Source organism: Rana temporaria, chromosome 2 (genome assembly GCF_905171775.1).
Source record: "Rana temporaria chromosome 2, aRanTem1.1, whole genome shotgun sequence".
In the NCBI taxonomy this organism is placed as follows: domain Eukaryota; kingdom Metazoa; phylum Chordata; class Amphibia; order Anura; family Ranidae; genus Rana; species Rana temporaria.
This window is the reverse complement of record NC_053490.1, coordinates 532067730-532091566: the sequence shown is the minus strand read 5'-3', so window position 1 is coordinate 532091566 and position 23837 is coordinate 532067730. Positions and strand designations below refer to the sequence as shown.

At 46.6% G+C, this 23837-nt stretch overlaps 1 protein-coding gene across 1 annotated transcript in view; it reads right to left on the bottom strand.

Annotated features, from left to right (window-relative positions):
• Positions 1-23837, bottom strand: part of BOC (BOC cell adhesion associated, oncogene regulated) — a 117347-nt gene that overhangs the window by 41693 nt on the left and 51817 nt on the right. The window contains exon 3 of the mRNA XM_040339131.1: positions 18722-18991. Coding sequence (XP_040195065.1) covers positions 18722-18991 — 270 coding nt within the window. The remainder of the gene's footprint in view (positions 1-18721; positions 18992-23837) is intronic.

Below are 23837 nucleotides of genomic sequence, written 5' to 3'. Positions count from 1 at the left end.
ATGGAATAACCAAAGTCTTTACTCTCAGCTGTTCCTCAAATTATTAGGCTGCATTGATGGGCGCTGGTGAGGCTGCATTTGATGGGCGCTGGTGAGGCTGCATTTGATGGGCGCTGGTGAGGCTGGCAAGATGAGGTTTCGACTAGGGTGGCAAAAATCCTTGCACCACCCCTGCCGAGGAAGAGGAGGGAAAAAGTGATTTGGCCATGCATAGATATAGCCAAGACCTCTTATCTCATGAAGGAACCAAAGTCTATTCTCTCAACTATTCCCCTAGAACCCTGGTGCCCAACCCACGGGCCCTTTGGTTATTATAGTGCGGCCCTTGAGCCAGACATCAAAGTAGGTGACGGGTAAAGGGTATTTTAATGTTAACTCAGAGGTGACCAAATCTCAGGCTCCTGGTGACAACTGACAGAGATGGGACTTTCTTTCACTTCGAGGAAACTTGTTGTCACTTCCTGATGTGTCACCAGGACAGGAAGTGGGGGAACATCTACTAATCAGGGGCCACAGACAGCAATAAACAGCAGAAGGAGGGTCTACTGCGTTCCCACTTTATTCAAAAAAATAAAAAAAAAGGTTGCACTTTCAGCTCTCCACGGCGACGTTATGCTACAAGCCCCGACGTTCTTCTCCAGCTGTTGACTGGATGGTGACGCGGCATATCGGAAAGGCGTCTTTCTAAAGCGCCCCCCCCCCCCCCCCCCGTCTGTCACCATGGTAGGAACTGAGCGGAGAGCAAGGAAGTTTTTGCTACTTAAGCCGGTTCTGTGTGGTTGTTCTACAAAGTTCAGCTGCCGACTGTCTACTCTCTGCGCTGTGATGTGGTGTTATTTCTGGATGGCGGCAAGCCGCGGTCACCCAAACCCAACGCTTTACAACAACGCGGAGAAAAAAAAAAGGTCTGAGACTAAAAAGCTTTACCAGGAATAGCAAAACTTTATCGACAGCAACAAGAAACAGAAAGGGGGAGAGAGAGACACGCCATTATTATTATTATATATTTATATAGCTCTGACATACAGAGAGAGAAAAAAGTATTTGACCCCCTGCTGATTTTGTACGTTTGCCCCACTGACAAAGAAATGGCCAGACTATAATTTTAATGGTAGGTTTCAATAGGTGTGTGTGCAGCCTATTTCATTAGGGTGTGCACCCCAAAGCTTAAACACACACTACCAATCGCTCACTGGTGTTCATTCAGAGAGTGATGGGGTCAGTAAATTACATATTTACTGACCCCTTTCCCCGTTCATCCTAAAACCCTCCCCAACCGTCATACATGGAGAACACCACCCCCCCGTCATACATGGAGAACACCATCCCCCACCGTCATACATGGAGAACACCATCCCCCACCGTCATACATGGAGAACACCATCCCCCACCGTCATACATGGAGAACACCATCCCCCACCGTCATACATGGAGAACACCATCCCCCACCGTCATACATGGAGAACACCATCCCCCACCGTCATACATGGAGAACACCATCCCCCACCGTCATACATGGAGAACACCATCCCCCACCGTCATACATGGAGAACACCATCCCCCACCGTCATACATGGAGAACACCATCCCCCACCGTCATACATGGAGAACACCATCCCCACCGTCATACATGGAGAACACCATCCCCACCGTCATACATGGAAAACACCATCCCCCACCGTCATACATGGGAAACACCATCCCCCACCATCATACATGGAGAACACCATCCCCCCACCGTCATACATGGAGAACACCATCCCACACCGTCATACATGGGAAACACCATCCCCCACCATCATACATGGAGAACACCATCCCCCCACCGTCATACATGGAGAACACCATCCCACACCGTCATACATGGAGAACACCATCCATCCCCCACCATCATACATGGAGAACACCATCCCCCACCGTCATACATGGAGAACACCATCCCCCACCATCATACATTGAGAACACCCTCCCCACCATCATACATGGAGAACACCCTCCCCCACCGTCATACATGGAGAACACCATCCCCCACCGTCATACATGGAGGACACCATCCCCCACCGTCATACATGGAGAACACCCTCCCCCACCGTCATACATGGAGAACACCATCCCCCACCTTCATACATGGAGAACACTATCCCCCAACCGTTATACATGGAGAACACTACCCCCCACCGTCATACATGGAGAACACCATCCCCACCATCATACATGGAGAACACCATCCCCCCACCGTCATACATGGAGGGGGAAACATTATGCTTCTGGGGGGGGTTTTCTGCTATGGGGACAGGACAACTTCACTGCATCAAAGGGACGATGGACGGGCCATGTACCATCAAATCTTGGGTGAGAACCTCCTTTCTTCAGCCAGGGCATTGAAAATGGGTCGTGGATGGGAAGTCCAGCATGACAATGACCCAAAACACACGGCCAAGGCAACAAAGGAGTGGCTCAAGAAGAAGCCCTAGCCAGACTCCAGACCTTAATCCCATAGAAAATATGTGGAGGGAGCTGAAGGTTGGAGTTACCAAACGTCAACCTCGAAAACCTTAATGACTTGGAAAGGATCTGCAAAGAGGACAAATCCCTCCCGAGATGTGTGAGAACCTGGAGGCCAACTCCAAGAAACGTGCTTCCCAACAAGGGTTTCTCCACCAAGTACTAAGTCGTGTTTTGCGAAGGGTTCACATACTTATTTCACTCATTAAAATGCAAACTTCGGGGACAGAAGATCTCTCGGGCTCGTACCCCTGATAATAGACCAGTAAATCCTTCATTTCTAACAGAACATTGGCATTACAATACATTGTTACACATACAGTACGTCACTCTGGCTAGAGGTCCATTTCCAAAATCTTTTTTCTGACTTTCCTAAATAAAAAAGAAAACTGAAATGCGTTTTCTATTGGGGAGGGGGGGGGGTGAAAAGTGAAGCTTTAATCACGGCGCAGGAATGTGAGCGCTTTCACCCGCTGACTCTTCAATCAAGCGGAGAAAAGGAGAAAAAAAATCCTCTTCCAAGTTCTTGTTTTTCTCTCCCAAACTTTTTTTTTTCAACAAGAAGTGTCTGAAGGGAAAAACTAACCCAGATGAAACTCCTAACAGATGAAAAGAAATTTCCAGAGTAAAAGAAAAGAAAAGGAGAGGAAGGTTTAAACCAGGCTAGCTGGAGCTCTTGTGCGTCTCCACGCCGCATTTCTGAGAATGACAAAAGTCGATGGCGTCCTCCAGGAAGGGAGATAAGCTCCTCTTTGTGCCACTAAAATTCGATTTTCTAGAGCAGAATTTTGTCAGATTTTTTAATTGTATTTTAAAGTGGTGGTCCGCCCAGAACTGATATTTCGTAGTTAATCCCCCTTGACTGTCTCTCCGGGACTCTATTGGATTGGTTATATCTCTGCATACCTGCTGTGCCCATTATGAGGACTTCCCACATCCCTGTGCTGAGTTCCCGGGTCTGTACACCCGCTGTGCCCATTATGAGGGGTACCCACCATCCCTGTGCTGAGTTCCTGGGTCTGTACACCCGCTGTGCCCATTATGAGGGGTACCCACCATCCCTGTGCTGAGTTCCTGGGTCTGTACACCCGCTGTGCCCATTATGAGGGGTTCCCACCATCCCTGTGCTGAGTTCCCGGGTCTGTACACCTACTGTGCCCATTATGAGGGGTTCCCACCATCCCTGTGCTGAGTTCCCGGGTCTGTACACCTGCTGTGCCCATTATGAGGGGTTCCCACCATCGCTGTGCTGATTTCCCGGGTCTGTACACCCGCTGTACCCATTATGAGGGGTTCCCACCATCCCTGTGCTGAGTTCCCGGGTCTGTACACCCGCTGTGCCCATTATGAGGGGTTCCCACCATCCCTGTGCTGAGTTCCAAGGTCTGTACACCTGCTGTGCCCATTGTGAGGGGTTTCCACCATCCCTGTGCTGAGTTCCCGGGTCTGTACACCTGCTGTGCCCATTATGAGGGGTTCCCACCATCCCTGTGCTGAGTTCCCAGGTCTGCCCATCTGTTGTGCCCATTATGAGAGGTTCCCACAATCCCTGTGCTGAGTTCCCAGGTCTGCCCACCTGTTGTGCCCATTATGAGGGGCTCCCACCATCCCTGTGCTAAGTTCCTGGGTCTGCCCACTTGCTGTGCCATTATGAGGGGCTCACACCATCCCTGTGCTGAGTTCCCAGGTCTGCCCACCTGTTGTGCCCATTATGAGGGGGATCCCACCATCCCTGTGCTGAGTTCCCGGGTCTGTACACCTGCTGTGCCCATTATGAGGGGTTCCCACCATCCCTGTGCTGAGTTTCCAGGTCTACCCACCTGTTGTGCCCATTATGAGGGGTTCCCCCCATCCCTGTGCTGAGTTCCCGGGTCTGTACACCTGCTGTGCCCATAATGAGGGGTTCCCACCATCCCTGTGCTGAGTTCCCAGGTTTGTACACCTGTTGTGCCCATTATGAGGGGTTCCCACCATCCATGGCAAGTAGCAATCCGAACCTGGTGGCAGGCGACGTGGCAATCCACACCTGGTGGCAGGTGACGTGGCATGTGGCAATCCACACCTAGTGGCAGGTGACGTGGCAATCCCCACCTGGTGGTAGGTGATGTGGCAAGTGGCAATTCACATCTAGTGGCAGGCGAGGTGGCAAGCAACATGGCAATTCACACCTGGTGGCAGGTGATATGGCAAATGGTAGGCGAGGTGGCAAGCTACATGGCAATCCGCACCTGATGGCAGGTGTTGTGGCAATTCACATCTGGTGACAGATGACGTGGCAATCCCCACCTGGTGGCAGGTGATGTGGCAAGTGGCAATTCACATCTAGTGGCAGGCGAGGTGGCAAGCAACATGGCAAGCCACACCTGGTGGCAGGTGACGTGGCAAGCAACAATCCACACCTGGTGGCAGGTGACGTGGCAATCCACACCTGGTGGCAGGTGATGTGGCAATCCACACCTGGTGGCAGAAGACGTGGCAAGCGACAATCCACACCTGGTGGCAGGTGACGTGGCAAGCGACAATCCACACCTAGTGGAAGGCGACGTGGCAAGTGACAAACCGCATCTGGTGGCAGATTCTGCATTATGGCGAGTTGAACTATTTAATTCCATATTACAATGCAATGACAGACATAATGCGCCTCAATCATCCCAACACCATATCAGCCATTGTTCTGTGATGATTGAAGTGCTAACACCAGCCATTTCCCCGACAAATTCAAATCCACCCCCCCCCCGCCCCGGCCTAGCCACGGTTCTATTCCACAACGCCGTTCCTCGGTGCCAAAAAGGTTGGGGACCACTGTTCTAATGCATTTCCCAATTTCATACATTTCATCCAATTTTCACCAGATTTCCAGAAAATGAAGTCCTGACAAAGGGAGATTTCTCGCAGTGAAACGCGTTGGCTTTTTCTGCTGATCACATGCGATAAAGCCTTGCTGGGCTGTGATCAGTCGCACACTCCTCCTTTTTCTTACATTACAATTGGAAATGCAGCTGGTCTTCTGGTTCTCGTGGACGAGACTCATCGTGAACTTTTTGGAATTCTACACGAGACCCCCCCCCCCCCCCAACACACTTTTTTATTTTACTCAAGAACAAAAATATTAATTTGCGAATCTTTCCAGGCGTGTGTTTCCCGTTAAGCGTAATTTATCAGATCTTTTTTTTTCTTTTCTCCTGGAGTAAAGTGGCTGAGAAGAGCAGCCGTTGGACCGTAGTGGGTTCCAGATGTTCTCTAATTGGAGTCTAGCCTGTACGGGGGAAGGGGCCCTCAATCTCCCGATTCAGCGAGAGGGGGGCGTGTCCTAATCAATGTACATTACTCCCCGCGGGTAATCTAATCTCCGCACATTTGATACGCGAATTGTGTTTTCAGGCTGAGTACAGTTCACCTCCAGGTGGTCCGGGAATTGGGATAAACGATTTTTACCGATGAGTGAACCTCCGCAACGAGCCGCCCAAGCCGTGGGAAAAGCTCGGCCTTTGGTCTGAGGGCCCGTCGCACGTTATGCGTCGCATTAAAGCACTTTACTCATTTCGACTAGGTTGGGTGCGCATCTTTGCGCTATGGCTTCCCTGAGTTCTACCTCGCTGGAGGCAGACAGGTGCCCTCAGGAAAACATGGGAAATGCTGAACTTTAAGAGTTGACAACCTTATGGTCTCCAAACTGTGGTCCTGGGGCAGGGTGCGGCCCTTTGCTAGCCTTTAATTGGCCCTTGGGGCACTATTCCTCCCACTGATATGAGGAGCTGTTCTTCCCATACCGAAGCTTAATTCCTCCCATTGATATCACTAATGGGGCACTATTCCTCCCACTGATACCAATGATGGGCCACTATCCCTCCCACTGATACCAATGATGGGACACTATTCCTCCCACTTATACCAATGATGGGACACTATCCCTCCCACTTATACCAATGATGGGCCACAATTCCTCCCATCGATACAAATGATGGGCCACTATTCCCCCCATTTTTACCAATGATTGGACACTATTCCTCCCACTTACACCAATGATGGGACACTATTCCTCCTACTGATACCAATGATTGGGACACTATTCCTCCCACTGATACCAATGATGGGACACTATTCCTCCCACTGACACCAATGATGGGACACTATTCCTCCCACTGACACCAATGATGGGACACTATTCCTCCTACTGATACAAGTGATAGGGCACTATTCCTCCCACTGATACCAATGATGGGACACTATTCCTCCCACTGATACCAATGATAGGGCAACTATTCCCCCATTGATACCAATAATGGGGCACTATTCCTCCCACTGATACCAATGACTGGACACTATTCCTCCCACTTAAACCAATGATGGGGCACTATTCCTCCCACTGATACCAATGATGGGACACTATTCCTCCCACTGACACCAATGATGGGGCACTATTCCTCCCACTGATACCAATGAAGGGGCACTATTTCTCGAAGGCGGAGGTGACATATTGCTAGCTGAATTGAGCTCAATAGCTGTTTAGTGGTGGAACTACCAGGGTCACAAAGGCCGCACTTACTACGACCCGGACCCTGGCATCCCTCCACCGTGGGGAAGGGGGGTGCCAAGAAGGCAGAAAGGGAGCCCGAGGCAGAATACGTGAAAAAATCTCACTGCGGGACCGTATTAAAGGAGCCTGGGATGGGAGTAAAGGGCCCCAGGATCAATCAGTGGGAAGGGGCCCGGAGGGAAGGGCACAAGGCTGAAAGGGAAGGACCCCAGGGTCGGAGGGATGGGTCTGGGGACTGATTAAAAGAGTCCCTGGACTCACGGAAAAGGCTCCCGGACCAGTGTCATGGGCCTCAGGACCAGTGGGAAGGGGCCCCAGAGGGTAGGGCCCAAGGCTAAAAGGGAAGGGCCCCAGGCTCGGAGCGAAGGGCCCAGAGACCGATAAAAAGGGTCCCCGAACTGACAAAAAAAGCCCCAGGACCAGTAACATGGGCCCCAGGACCAGTGGCAAGGGGCCCAGAGGGTAGGGCCCAAGGCTCAAAGGGAAGGACCCCAGGCTCGGAAGGAAGGGCCCAGAGACCAATGAAAAGGATCCCCAAACTGACAATAAAAAGCCCCAGGACCAGTGGCAAGGGCCCCAGGACCAGTGACATGGGCCCCAGGACCAGTGGCAAGGGGCCCAGAGGGTAGGGCCCAAGGCTCAAGGGGAAGGGCCCCAGGCTCGGAAGGAAGGGCCCAGAGACCAATGAAAAGGGTCCCCAAACTGACAAAAAAAGCCCCAGGACCAGTGGCAAGGGCCCCAGGACCAGTGACATGGGCCCCAGGACCAGTGACAAGGGCCAGGACGGAGTTAGGGGCCTTCATGGTTTCTTTCACTGAGGCCCTAAAGGTTCTAGTTAGGCCTCTGCTGCAATCACAAGAGGGCCCCTAATATACAGTCAACAAAACATGGAACAGCAAATCTTGCAAAAAAATATAAAAATGTGAGCCACCCAAAAATAAAAAAATTACATCAATAATTGAAAACAAGTATTCCCCGAAAACACGTTTAAAAAAAAAAAAAAAAACACCCCAGAACAGCGGAGCTCCTACACAAGCCAAGGCGCAGTTCTGCGGCGAATGACGCGGCCACGTCAGGAAATGACTTTAATGGGAGGATAATTAAAAAGGAGGCTGCTGAGCTCATTACAGAGAGGCGGCTAATTGTAGAAAAATGTTTGCGTTTTACTGGTAATAAAAGATCGCTGTTCATAATGATGATCCATTTCTGCGGCAGACCTCCTGATTACGGCAATTATACCCCCCTCCCCCCAACGCTCCCTCCCGCCGGATAAAATTTGTGACCGCCGGGAGGCCCAGAACAAACTCCACTTTTCAATAATCAGAGGTTCTGGACAGAGAGGAGCGAGGAAAAGGGAAAGGTGGGGGCGGGGGATGGGCTACTGACAGCGAGAACGGCCCTGCGTTACATACAACAGCCCTATAAATCGCTGGCAAGTGTGTTTAATGTTATAGGAATTTCAACACCTGCGCCAAGATCCGAGCCGGGGCGAGGGAATCAGATCTCGTTTGGAAAATTTTAATTAATCCTTTAAGGCAGGGCGGACCCCGATACACGCAGCCAGAGCGCAGTTAACTCTTCGCGGCGCCCGAGAAGGGAGGAGAAAACCGTCTACAAGTCAAATGTTCTCATTTTTAGCCCCCGTTTATCGCGCGGCATCGCGCAACGCATATATGAGAGTTACTCCTTTTAAATAAATGGGCAAAGCGCAACAGCGCGTGAAAAGTGCGCATATGTGCGACACCCGATGTCACACTACAGTATTGTGATTGGAATCTCAATGGGATGACCTACACTTGATAGGGGTCAATGAGCTTCAAACTGCGTTTTTTTTCCCTTGCATGCACTTACTGCGTTTTGGAGTGCGCCATAAAAATAAAAAAAAAACAGCACCATAAACATGGCAAATCGTTTTCCGCACGTTCATGCGCCACACTACTGAGAATGTTAGAAATCTGGGCTGGTAAAGTTGAACTATGTTGGGCGTTAGGCCCCGTTCTGCCCACGATTCCAGAACCGCGGCAAAACGTGGGAGGCGTTCGCAATGCCATTACTTTGTTAATGGAAAACCCAATCGTGGCGCGATTTTGTCACAGTTGTCCCACAATACATTGCGCTGCATTTTTTGGCAAAATCGCAACACGCGCCGCTGTTGACCAAAAAAGAAGCTCCTGCTTCATTTTTGAGCGCCAAGCTTCTCAAGCTGCAATTTTATCAATTGGAACAAGTAATGGAATTGCAAACGCACCCTGTGTTGTGCTACAATTATGGAATCGCATGCAGTATTGTGGCGATTCTGCCTCCAGCGATCTGAATCACCTAGGTGTAAATGGAGCGTCAGGCCCCTTCCACGCGGGGCGGATCCGTGGCAGAGGAGTGCGCTAGCTCAGCGGGAGATTTCTCCGTTGATCTCCACTGAGCCGGTGGATGACAAGGTCCCTCTCTGCTCACTTATGCCGCATACACACCATCACTTTATGTGATGAAAAAAAACGACACTTTCTGTGAAGTAAAAAATGACGTTTTTGAAACTTCAATTTTCAAAGACGAAGTTGCCTACACACCATCGTTTTTCTCACAATGTTCTTGCAAAGCGAGGTTACGTTCCACCACGTTTTTCCATTGAAGCTCGCTTCATAAGTAGCTTCTGGGCATGCGTGGATGAAAAAACGTCTTAGAAAACGACGTTTTTTGCTACACACGGTCAATTTCTGTGAAGTAAAAAGTGCACTTTTGAAAAACGACACATAAAATTGAAGCATGCTTCAATTTTTTTTGGTCGTTTTTTACAAGACATAAAACGACGTTTTCCCCCACACACAGTCAATTAAAGTGACGTTTTTAAAAACGTCGTTTTTTTTCATCACATAAAGTGATGGTGTGTACGCGGCATTAGCGGGGAGGGGCCTGTCGAGGGCCGCTGATTCCTATGGAGAGATCGGACGAAAAAGGACAGCATGTCCGTTTTTATCAGATCTCACCCAATGCGATCCGCCAGGACGGATGGCAAACTTTTCAAAATGTATCAAAACTTTTCAAAATGTTTCAAAACTTTTCAAATGTTTCAAAACTTTTCAAAATGTATCAAAAGGTTTCAAAATGTATCAAAACTTTTCAAAATGTTTCAAAATGTTTCAAAACTTTTTGAAATGTTTCAAAATGTATCAAAACTTTTTGAAATGTTTCAAAATGTATCAAAACGTTTCAAAATGTATCAAAACTTTTTGAAATGTATCAAAACTTTTCAAGATGTATCAAAACGTTTCAAAACTTTTCAAAATGTATCAAAATGTTTCACAATGTTTCAAAATGTATCAAAACGTTTCAAAATGTATCAAAACTTTTTGAAATGTTTCAAAACTTTTCAAAATGTATCAAAACTTTTTAAAATGTATCAAAACTTTTTGAAAGGTTTTAAAACTTTTCAAAATGTATCAAAACTTTTCAAAATGTATCAAAATGTTTCAAAATGTATCAAAACTTTTCAAAATGTATCAAAATGGTTAAAAAAAATTCAAACTGTATCGAAACGTTTCAAAATGTATCAAAACTTTTTTAAATGTTTCGAAACTTTTCAAAATGTATCAAAACTTTTCAAAAATGTTTCAAAACTTTTCAAAATGTATCAAAACTTTTCAAAAATGTTTCAAAACTTTTCAAAATGTATCAAAACTTTTCAAAATGTATCAAAACGTTTCAAAATGTATCAAAACGTTTCAAAATGTATCAAAACTTTTTTAAATGTTTCAAAACTTTTCAAAATGTATCAAAACTTTTCAAAATGTATCAAAACTTTTCAAAAATGTATCAAAACTTTTCAAAATGTATCAAAACTTTTCAAAATGTATCAAAACGTTTCAAAATGTATCAAAACGTTTCAAAATGTATCAAAACTTTTTTAAATGTTTCAAAACTTTTCATAATGTATCAAAACTTTTCAAAATGTATCAAAACTTTTCAAAAATGTATCAAAATGTTTCAAAACTTTTCAAAATGTATCAAAACTTTTCAAAATGTATCAAAACTTTTCAAAATGTTTCAAAACTTTTCAAAATGTAGCAAAACTTTTCGAAATGTATCAAAACGGTTCAAAATGTATCAAAACTTTTTGAAATGTTTCAAAATGTATCAAAACTTTTTGAAATGTTTCAAAATGTATCAAAACTTTTCAAACCTTTTCACAGTGTATCAAATATAAAAAAAAAAAAAACTTTGATATTAAATCTACTTTAAGTGGCCTCTCAGTCAATGTTGGATGCCATGTTGGCATGGCTTGAGTGCTATTTATTGATGCTCCTGCTTGATGAATCGGGACCTGTGTGCCACAAAAGATCTTTCCATTGTATGAAGACACTTAAAGTGTCATTATTTTTAGCTTCATCAGATTAGACAACGTGATTGGCTGACACACAAATGCGCAATTAAATATAATATATAAATGTTATCCTGTATTATACAGACTGAGCAAAACTTTGGGCAGCCGTAGAAGTTGAAATAATCTCGTTTTAATTGCCATCACCTTGCCTCCGAGACACTTGTCTAAGAGTTGGCCAAGAGGACCTGTCTCCACTCTGAGCTCCTCTGGAACAATGGCTCCTCTGTGTTCCCTCCAATGCTCGTCGGCCGCCAGGCTTCTCTTGCAGAACTTATTGAAAACAGACGTCCGTTAGCGACAGAAACAAGCGGCCCCCTCAGGGACCGGGGCCAGCACGGTCCCGGCATTAAAATATGGGCCGCATTCCAGCCGTCAAAGACAACCTGCCCAGCGGGAGGAACGCCAACACAACCGAGAAATCTCCTATTTACATTGGACTCTACCTTAAGCAAATTCATCTCAATTAAGGGGCTCTGGGGATGGGCCCCTGAAAACCTGATAGGTGTGCAGGCTGAAGGGCCCCCGCTGATGGGGGAAGAATGGTCTTTTGTGTTGTCCTCAGACTCAGGTTCTTGTATGTCGGCCTCACTGGCAGGCGCAGAGCAAAGAAAAACAGAGCGTGCAAGTCATTATGGGGGTGACCTGGGAGGGGAGGCAGACAATGCGAGAGAGGCTGAGGGGGTGGAGGGCGCTTTCGTGGGCCATCGCTCTGCCATTATAATGGGCTGCTGTCTCTTTAGGAGAACCACATGGACATGCAGTGGCATAGCGTGGGTTGTCAGCACCCGGGGCAAGGTAATTTGCCCCCCCAACCTGCAGACTTTTAGCACTCCCACGTCTCTTCCAACAATACAATAATACTGACCAACCTGATTCCTTTACTGACCATTACACACTGCACTGACCACTATACTACACTACACCGCACTGACCACTATACTATACTGTCCACTACACTGCACTGACCACTATACTATACTGTCCACTACACTGCACTGACCACTATACTACACTACACTTCACTGCACTGACCACTATACTACACTGCACTGACCACTACACTATACTACACTGCACTGACCACTACACTGCACTGACCACTATACTATACTACACTGCACTGACCACTACACTACACTGCACTGCACTGACCACTATACTATACTATACACTACACTGCACTGACCACTATACTACACTACACTGCACTGACCACTATACTATACTGTCCACTACACTGCACTGACCACTATACTACACTACACTACACTACACTACACTGACCACTATACTATACTGTCCACTACACTGCACTGACCACTATACTACACTACACTGCACTGACCACTACACTACACTACACTGCACTGACCACTACACTACACTACACTGCACTGACCACTATACTATACTACACTGCACTGACCACTACACTACACTACACTGCACTGACCACTATACTATACTATACACTACACTGCACTGACCACTATACTACACTACACTGCACTGACCACTATACTGTCCTGCCTACAATATTCCTTCTTTCTCTCTCTCTCTCTCATCCCCCTGGGGCCAGTAACACGACTCTCACGAGGGAGTCTCACGCACTTTCTTGTCCTGGCCTGCATCGGTCCGGAGGATAGGGGGAAAAAGACAGTGGCCGCTACATCTGACATTTTTGCGCTCTGGGCGCCATGTTCAGTGCACTGTGATTGGGCGTACGGAGGTCATGTGCGGAGGCAGGACTTCAGGAGCAACCGCGATCGTGGACAGGCCAGCTCTACGCCTCACATGACCCCCATACACCCAATCACAGGGCGCCGGACACTGAACATGGCGGCCGGAGCACGGGAAACATGGCGGCCGGAGCACAAATTAGGAGGAGGCAGCCAGTAGTAACACACACTGGCGTGAAATTTCGTCCCCCTAGATGTCGCGCCCGGGGCCACGGCACCCCCTGCACCCCCCAAATTACGCCACTGTGGACATGAGGGTTGTCAAAGTAAGACTGTATTACAGGTCTATGTGATGGGACACCCAGCAAAGACAGGTTCTCTTTATAATAAGTCAGAGCTATTAAAAAAATGTAAGCTCCTCTGGTGCAGAGACTGATGTGACTGGCTCATTGTTCTCTGTACAGCACTGCGGTATATGCCAGAGCTATATATATGTATACAAATAATAGTGGGTGACTGTGGTGGGGGAGACATTAGAGTGTAAGCTCCTCTGGCGCAAAGACTGATGTGACTGGCTCAGTGTTCTCTGTACAGCACTACGGTATATGTCAGGGTTATACAAATGTATAAAAATAATAGCGTGACTGTGGTAGGGACATTGGAGTGTAAGCTCCTCAACACACAGACTGATGGGACTGGCTCTGTGCTTTTTGTACAGCCCTACGGTATATGTCAGGGTTATATATATATATATGTATAATAATAATAATAATAATAATAGTGTGTGACTGTGGGGGGATAGAGGCCTGGTATAGAGGCTTGGTGTTCTCTGTACAGCCCTACGGTATATGTCAGAGTTATATATATGTATAATAATAATAGTGTGTGACTGTGGGGGGACTGGTATAGAGGCTCGGTGTTCTCTGTACAGCACTGTGGTATATGTCAGAGTTATATAAATGTATAATAATAATAATACAAATAATAACAATAATAATAGTGTGTGACTGTAGTGGGGACATTAGAGTGTAAGCTCCTTTGGTTCAGAGACGGATGTGACTGGATCAGTGTTCTCTGTACAGCACTGTGGTATATGTCAGAGCTATAGAAATGTATAATAATAATAGTGTGTGTCTGTGGTGGTGGGGCATTAGAGTGTAAGCTCCTCTGGTACATGTGGATAGCTTAGTGTTCAGGGTAAATAAAAGTATCAATATATATATGATATAGATGTAAATATGATGGGTGGTGCACGTCGGTCTTGGCGTGGGCTGGCAGTGAAGGGGTTAGCGGGAATCGGACGCCATGGCAGAGCAATCATATCTCTCATTACTCTTCCCCTCCCCCCACTCTCCCCCTGCATGCTCATTTATCAATTCACAAGCACAACACTGGTCCCATTCTGCTCAGGAATGTGTTTTCAGAAACTCTATCCCTCTCTCCTGCCCTGGCCCAGTCCCAAAACTCTCAGGGATTAATGACAGTAGGGGGGCTACCTACCCCCTTCCATCCCATGAGGGGGGGGGGCTGTATGGTATGCTCACCTGTGTTAAGTATTGTTATTGCACACAGAGGGCCGGCGAGGGTCCAGCAGCTGCACTCCAACCCATTAAACCACATTCCTGGTCACCGTGGATGGTGGGGGGTTGACGTCAGCGGTGACCCCCTTGGCCCCATAATGCGTTTCATAAATCTCCCCAATGACTTTCTGATCTATGTGGAAATTAAAACCAAATTATACTAAAAACATTTGGGGCTCATTTACGCTGTTGTGTTACAATGTACTAAAACACATGTTTGTGGGTTCCCCATAATAAAAAGAGAGTCTTCTCCCGTCTCTGGGCTGCAGAATTCTACCAAAAAAAATCAGAAGCAAAGAATTGGACGCCATATAACACGCAATTTTGATGCGTTGGAAACAGGTATCAGCATGCCTTGGTCTATGGCTGCTAACGCCCTACACTCCGAATCCCAAATTCAAAAACACGTTGGAAACACGCTTCAATAACGCACGTCAGAATTAAAGGACCTGTGTGTGCGTTAATGCATTTTTTGGTGCGATGTGTTGGATTAAGTTGGGGGGGGGGGGGGGGGGCCTGTTCATTTTGAATGAACTGTGAAAAATACCCAGAACGGTAGCATTTTCGCCAATACGGTGTATATCAAAATAAATATAGCTGGATTCAGGTAGGGCGGCTTACTTTTGAGGCGGCCTAGCGTATCGCATATACGGTACGCCGCTGTAAGTCAGAGAGGCAAGTGCTGTATTCACAAAGCACTTGCCTCCTAAGTTACGGCGGCGTAGCGTAAATGGGCCGGCCTAAGCGCGCCTAATTCAAATGTGGAACAGGGGGGCGTGTTTTATGTTAATGACTGGTGACCTGACGTGATTGACGTTTTTAACTAACGGCGCATGCGCCGTCTGTGGACATATCCCAGTGTGCATTGCTCCAACGTACGCCGTTCGACATGAACGTAAATTACGTCCAGCCCGATTCGCATACGACTTACGCAAACGACGTAAAAAGATAGGCCTGTTCCGACGTCCATACCTTGCATGGGCTGCGCCACCTAGGGAGCAGCTTTATCTTTACGCCAGCGTATCTCTAACGTAAACGGCGTAACTAATTGCGACGGGCGCACGTACGTTTCTGAATCGGCGTATCTAGTCATTTGCATATTCTACGCCAAACTCAACGGAAGCACCACCTAGCGGCCAGCGTAAATATTGCACCCTAAGATACGACGGCGTAGGAGACTTACGCCGCTCGTATCTTAGCCTAATTTAAGCGTATCTGTTTTCCAGAATACGCTTAAATTTACGACGGCGTAGATTCAGAGTTACGACGGCGTATCTACTGATACGCCGGCGTAAACGTCTCTGAATCCACCTAATAAAATGTTGCATCACGCTGTAGCACATTTGCAGCTAGCGTATGCGTGCGTTGGCGTGCCATTCTTAATGAACGAAAGAACGAAAGTACGTTTCATTAACACTGGTTGCAGTTTTACCCAACATTAATACGACCCCATAAAAGTCAACAGAGATTGCCTATCCGCTAAAACGAAGCCGCATGGCGAAGATTTACAACACACAATGACGAAGAAGTGATTTTTCAACTGGTTACGTTATTAGTTGGAAGAGGGCAGTTGAGGGTCATTTCTGGTGCCAGGAAAAGGGCACTCAATAAAGAACATGTTCGTAGAGCGTTGGGCCTAATGGTTGGCAAGATAAGGTTTGGAATCTAACATTTAATGGCAGTTATCTCAAAATCTGGTGCCCCCTGGTGTATAGTCTAGTAGAGGGATGAGAGCTCCACAGACCTAATGTAAGGCCAGTAAGTCTTTATTGCACATGATAAGAAGCCAAAAGATAAAGCCAACGCGTTCTGGGCTTCGATTCTGGCAGCATTGCTGATGCTCCCTGTGTGCTACCCAGATACCAAGAAAGGGGCACCCAACAAAGGACATGTTGATAGAACAATGGACCCAATGGTGGGCAAGATAAGGTATGGAATCCAACATTTAATGGGAGCTTTCCATGTCAACCGGGGGACCCTTGTGTAGTCTAGGAAAGTATAAAAGGGATGGGAGCTCCATGTATCTAATGTAAGTCTAGTAAGTCTTTACTGCACATGAGATGACCCAATGGTTGGCAAGATAGGGTTTGGAATCCAACATGTTTTGGCAATTATCTCTAAACCTGGGGCCCCTGGTGTACAGTCTAGTAGAGAATAAAAGAGATAAGAGCTCCACAGACCTAATGTAAGTCCAGTAAGTCTATTGCACATGAGAAGAAGTCAATAGATAAAGCCAACGTGTTCTGGGGGTCACAACTCCCCCTTCATCAGGGCACAGATTCAGGGAGCATTGCTAATGTCAAGATACCATGAAAAGGGTGCCCAAGAATAAGCGTGTTGGTAGAGCATTGGACCCAATGGTTGGCAAGATAAGTTTTGGAATCCAACATTTAATGGCAGTTATCTCTCAACCCTGGTGTAAAGTCTAGTAGAATATAAAGTGGATGAAAGCTCCACAGACGTAATGTAAGTCCAGTAAGTCTTTATTGCACTTGAGAAGAAGTCAAAAGATGAAGCCAACACGTTCTGGGGGACACAACTCCCCTTCATCAGGGCTTAGATTCTGAGAGCATTGCTGATGCTCCCTGTGAGCAGCGTAGATGCCAATAAAGGACATGTTGGTAGAGCATTTGACCTAATGTTGGACAAGATGAGATTTGGAATCCAACATTTATTGGTAGCTGTCTGTCAACTGTGGCCCCAAGAGTAGTCTAGGAGAGTATAAAAGGGATAGGAGCTCCATGTAAGTCCAATAAGTCTTTACTACACATGAGAAAACCCAATGGTTGGCAAGATAAGGTTTGGAATCCAATGTTTAATAGCAGTTATCTCTCAACCTGGGGCCTCTGGTGTAGTCTAGGACAGGGGTCTTAAACTGAGGCCCGAGGGCCAGATGTGGCCCTTTGCTAGCCTTTATCCGGCCCTTGGGACACTATTCCTCCAACTGATTTGAGGCACTATTCCTCCCACTGACACCTACAAGTGGCACTATTTTTTCTACTGATATCAATGATGGGATACTATTCCTCCTACTGATAGGGGCCCTACTCCTCCTCCTACTGACCACCAACCCTGAGGCCATATTTATTCTCACTGGGGCCGGGACATTTTCTGCCCCCGCTGGCCACAATCCGGCCCTCCTAAAGTCTGAAGGACAATAAACTGGCCCTTTGTTTGAAAAGTTTGGAGACCCCTGGTCTAGGAGAGTATAAAAGGGATGAGAGCTCCACAGACCTAATGTGGGTCCAGTAAAGTCTTTATTGCACATGAGAAGAAGTCAAATGATAAAGTCAACACATTTGAGAGTCACAACTTTCCCTTTCTCAGAACTTAGATTCTGGGGTCATTGCTGATGCTCTCTGAGTGCTGGCAAGATACCAGGAAAAGCGTGCCCAACAAAAGGGTGTGTTGGTAGAACGTTGGACCCAATGGTTGGCAAGTTAAGGTTTGGAATCTACTCTTTAATGGCAGCTATCTCTCAGCCTGGGGCCCCTGGTGTAGTCTAGTAGAGTATAAAAGGGATGAGAGTTCCACAGACCTAATGTAAGTCCAGTAAGTCTTTTCACCAGGGCCGATGCCCCATACACACAATCTGGATTTCCAACGGGGAAAAGTCCATTGGTAATTTGGACGGGAAAATTGAGAACCAGCTCTCAATCTATTTCTGTCGGAATTCCCAACAGAAAAAGTCCAATGGAGCATACACACGGTCGGAATTCCCGACCAAAAGCTCCCATTAGACTTTTTCTGTCGGGAATTCCGACCGGCTTTAGATTCTGGCATTAAATGAAGAGAACACTGGAGAACAAATAACTTGTCTTGACTAGAAGAGCTGCCAACTAACGCCTACATAGGAACCATGACCATAAAGAACATATTTACCAATCTGTCACTCCTCAACATCACAGCCATACTTAGCAATAAAAACCCGGCAAGGGCTCTAACCCTTTCTCACTCCATCCAAAAGAATGAAGATCTAGCTACAGTAGATATGCATTTTACCAGTCCTTCATGTTCATACAATCATCAATAAAAAGGTACTTACTGGCCAAGGCTACGATAGCCGGAACGCTTGCCATGGCTCCGGACGGGGTCTGGGCGATGCACTGGTACCTCCCAGCAGTATCATTGTTCAGACTAGCGATGATCAGCGTTCCTCCAGACACCAGGACCCCTGGGACATCTCCCAGCTGCACTCCATTCAGTCTCCAGGAGATGGCGGCGTTGGGTGGGTCCACCACGCAGGTGAGTGTTACGGAGCCGCCATACTTCTGGAATGTTGAGAGAGGCTGGACCAGGAACTGAGGGGCTCGAGCTGTGAAGAGACACAGAAGAGTCAGAACAGGGGGGGGGGGCAATACATACAGGGCAAAACTTTTCTCAAAGGGGAACCCCAGCCAAACTTCTTTCTTTTTTTTTTGGAAAGGATGAGGCCTGTGTCTACATTGGCAAACCTCAAAGGAGAAAAAGACAGTAATGGAAGAATACAGTAAAACCTTGGTTTGAGATTAACTTGGTTTGAGAGCATTTTGCAAGACAAGCAAGATGTTTTAATAAATTTTCCCTTGATATACAAGCGATGTCTTGATATAAGAGTAGCGTCATGTCACAACTGAGTATAAAAGAGAAGAGAGGAGCCTCTAAGTGTAGCAATATGGTTACATTTAATGAAGGTACAACATTTAGCAACTTACTGCTACACTTAGGCCCCATACACACGATAGAATCCATCTGCTGAAAAATCCCAGCAAATGGGTTTCAGCGGATAGATCCTATGGTGTGTACACTCCAGCGGATCTGTTTCCGCGGATATTTCTCCCCTGGGATGGATTCCAGCAGATCGAATATTTGCTGACATGCCAAACAAATCCATCTGCTGGAATCCATCCCAACGGATGAATCCGCTGGTCTGTATAGACTCACCGGATCCATCCGTCCGAAGGGATCCCCCGCATGCGTCGTAATGATTCGACGCATGCGTGGAATTCCTTATATGACAGCGTCGCGCACGTCGCCGCGTCATAATCGCGGCAACGGCGCGACACGTCATCGCCAGAGGATTTCGGCGCGGATTTCAATGTGATGGTGTGTACACTCCATCGCATGAAAATCCTCCGAAATCCTCGAGAGGATTTATCCGCGGAAACGGTCCGCTGGACCGTATTCGCGGATAAATTCTATCGTGTGTATGGGGCCTGAGAGGCAGAGGCGGCTCTTTAATTAGGCAAATTAGGCGGTCGCCTAAGGCCTCACACTCACAAGGGCCTCGTGGCCGCCTAACTTACCCAGTGCATTACCCCAGTTTTGAGGGACGGGGACCTTAACGCTGCTGTGCTCAGTTAGTTATTAAAGAGCAGGATCTGGGAGCCTCCTTGTTAAAGGGGGGCTTCCAGATTCCGATAAGCCCCCTGCCCAAAACCACCGGCCAGGGTTGTGGGGAAGAGGCTCTTGTCCTTGAATTATTTTTCCCATCATGGGTGTGAGTGGGGCCCCATGTCAAGGTTTGCCTAAGGCCTCACAAAGCTTAGAGGCGCCTCTCTTTTCTTTTATACCCTGTAAAAAAAATGCTTTGATATACAAGCATGTTTCTGGAACGAATTATGCTCGCAAACCAAGGTTTTACTGTATATGTTTTGGCTGGAGCTCCAGTTTAATGATGAAGAGCAGCAGTCTGAAAGTAACAATTTATTTCTCAACTTTTTTTTTCTGCTACAAATTTTAGAAGTTAAGTAGTGCCGTTTTCCAGCAGTGTACATGTTGCAATGTATCAATTTTCATAGATTAGATGTATTACTTTATATATATTTATACATTGTATATATTTTTTACATGCACAATCCCTTCTAGGCTTTTAACCAGCAAATATGTTTTATGTTCTTGTTGGTAAATCCTCCCCGATCCATCATTTTTTTTTACAAGAAAACTCAATATAATATACAAAGTCGAAGTAAACCCTTGCTGAATGACATTAAGGGGGAGATTTACTTTCTGTCTACATGTTCTCCATTGATGGCTACGTGGCATTTCTTAGGGCAGGTTCCCTGATGGTGACCACAGTGGGCAATGCCTGGGTAAGGTGTGCTGGAATGGCCACTTGAAGCCCATATTACAGGGTGACAACGCAGGAGCACAATTGAGAGAGAGGCAGAGAGTGTTGTCACCCTATTACAGGAAGTGGCTGAACCAAGTTAAAGGTTATTGCCAATGATTTTTGGAAATTATGTGAGATTTTTATGATTGGCTTTACATTTACTTTTTCGGGGCATTCAAACTGTCCATCTGTCTGGTTTATAGACCAGATAGATCCTAAATATAGAAGCATCTATCCAACTGTCCATCCAGAGCCTCTGGTTTATAGACCACATACATCCTAAATATAGAAGCATCTATCCAACTGTCCATTTAGAGCCTATGGTTTATAGACAAGATTCATGCTAAATATAGAGCCATTTATCCAACTGTCCATCCAGAGCCTCTGGCTTATAGACCAGATACATCCTAAATATATCCTAAATATGGAACCATTTATCCAACTGTCCACCCAATAGACATGCTGGTAGGTTAATTGGATCCTGGCCAAATTGGCCCAGTGTATATATATGTTTGTACGACTGTGTCCCAAGCATGTCAAGATCCTACGGGGTAAATGACCGCACCAGCCAGGAAGACACTGGCTGCAAAAAGCACCTAGAGGCGATTCAGTTCGCATGTGTAGCGCTATACAAGTCATTCATTCACCCAGAGCCTCTGGTTTATAGACCACATTCATCCTAAATATAGAAGCATCTATCCAACTGTCCATCCAGAGCCTCTGGTTTATAGACCGCATACATCCTAAATATAGAAGCATCTATCCAACTGTCCATCCAGAGCCTCTGGTTTATAGACCACATACATCCTAAATATAGAAGCATCTATCCAACTGTCCATTTAGAGCCTATGGTTTATAGACAAGATTCATGCTAAATATAGAGCCATTTATCCAACTGTCCATCCAGAGCCTCTGGTTTATAGACCAGATACATCCTAAGGCCTGGTTCACACCTATGCAAGTTGCAGTTTGCATATTCCGGGTACATTCTGTGTTTTTCAAAACACGTTTTTAAACCATTGAAGTCTGTGGAACCAAAAACCAGAAAAAAGTCCATGGCCCTTTCCATGAAATGCACAGATGTGAATGTGACCCATAGGAAAGCATGTTGCAAATGGACTGCAGTGCGTTTCTGCAAAACTGAAAACACACTAAAAAATGCATAGGTGTGAACCAGGCCTAAATATAGATCCATGTGTCCAACTGTCTATCCAGAGCCTCTGGTTTATAGACCACATATATCCTAAGCATAGAACTATTTATCCAACTGTCCATTCAGAGCCTCTGGTTTATAGACCACATACATCCTAATATAGAAGTATCTATCCAACTGTCCATTCAGAGCCTCTGGTTCATCATAGCCCAGATAAATCCTAAAGATAGAGCATTTATCCTATAATACAACTGTCCCGATAGAACATCTTTGGGATGAATTAGAGTTGAGACTGCAAGCCAGACCTTCTCATCCAACATCAGTGCCTGACCTCACAAATGCACTTCTGGAAGAATGGTCATACATTCCCATAGACACACTCCTAAACCTTGTGGACGGCCTTCCCAGAAGAAGATGAAGGTGTTATAGCTGCAAAGGGTGAGCCAACTCAATATTGAACCCTACGGACTAAGACTGGGATGCCAATAAAGTTCATTAGCCAGATTCACATAGAGGCGCGTATCTTTATGCCGGCGTAGCGCATCCCATTTGCACTACGCCGACGTAACATAGCGAGGCAAGTACTGTATTCACAAAGCACTTGCCTCCTAAGTTACGTCGGCGTAGCGCAAATGGCCCAGCCTAACCCCGCCTAATTCAAATTAGGCAGGTAGGGGGCGTGCTCCATGTAAATTACCCGCGACCCCATGTAAATGAGGGCCGTTGGTACGGCGCATGCGCGCGCATGCTCAGAATCACGTTGCAAATACTCCTTGTATTCGACGTGAACGTAACCTACGCCCAGCCCCATTCACGTACGCTTACGCAAACGATGTATGATACAACTGCTGTTCCGACGTCTATACCTTGCATGGGCTGTGCCATCTTTATGGTGGTTTATCTTTACGCCGGAAAAACGCCTTACGTAAACAGCGTATCGGGCGCAAGTACGTTCGTGAATAGGCGTATCTTGCTAATTTACATATTCTAGGCGTAAATCGACGTACACTCCCCTAGCGGCCAGCGTAAATATGCAGCTAAAATACGACGGCGTAGGAGACTTACGCCGGTCGTATCTTAGCGACAGAGAAGCGTATCTCAGTTTGAGAATACGCTTATAGATACGACGGCGCCGCATTCGGACTTACGACGGCGTATCTACTGGTACGCCGTCGTAAGTGTTTATGAATCTGGCTACATGTGTAAAGGCAGGCGTCCCAATACTTTTGTCAATACAGTGTAATGGCTAAATGTTCACGTCCAAGGAGAAGACCAAGATGACTTCTCACCAATAAGGGATGTAAAAGAGCAATCAAGACAAGAGATTTTACGTGTAATCCTGTGAAGTTTATGGCTGTAGCTCCAGTTGCAGCTGTCTGGGCCCTCTGACCCCCTGATATCATTAAATGGAGCCTGCAGGACACAGACATGAGTGAAGAAGAGGCCTTGAGCATTTGATGGCTCATCCCGACAACTGCAACTAATTTCCCTCAATGTCTTCCACATGTTTCTGGCAAATGTATAACACGGCCCCCCTCTATCCTCCCGAGTCCTCTATGATGACTATTCCCTGTCCCGTCTGCCCCACCTCCATGACGTCACTATCTCCAGAGAAATGCACCGAGCGATCAACAACCGAGACCTTCCAGGACAACCGATAGACCAACATGTGCCCATCATTATATACAGCCAGGAACACCAAACATGTTTTGGGGGATATGTTCCTGCAGTACGATGTGCGTTGTATTGGGAGATCCGAAAATGTTAGAGTTGTCACCAGAACAGGAGATAAAGAGGAAATCCTCCAGAAGGAACACCTGTTGTGTTGACAACCATCTAAGATTGGACTTCCACTCGGCACTTGACCCGGAAAGGTAGTGGAGATCACCGGAGTAGAGGTGCCTAATGCAATGATTT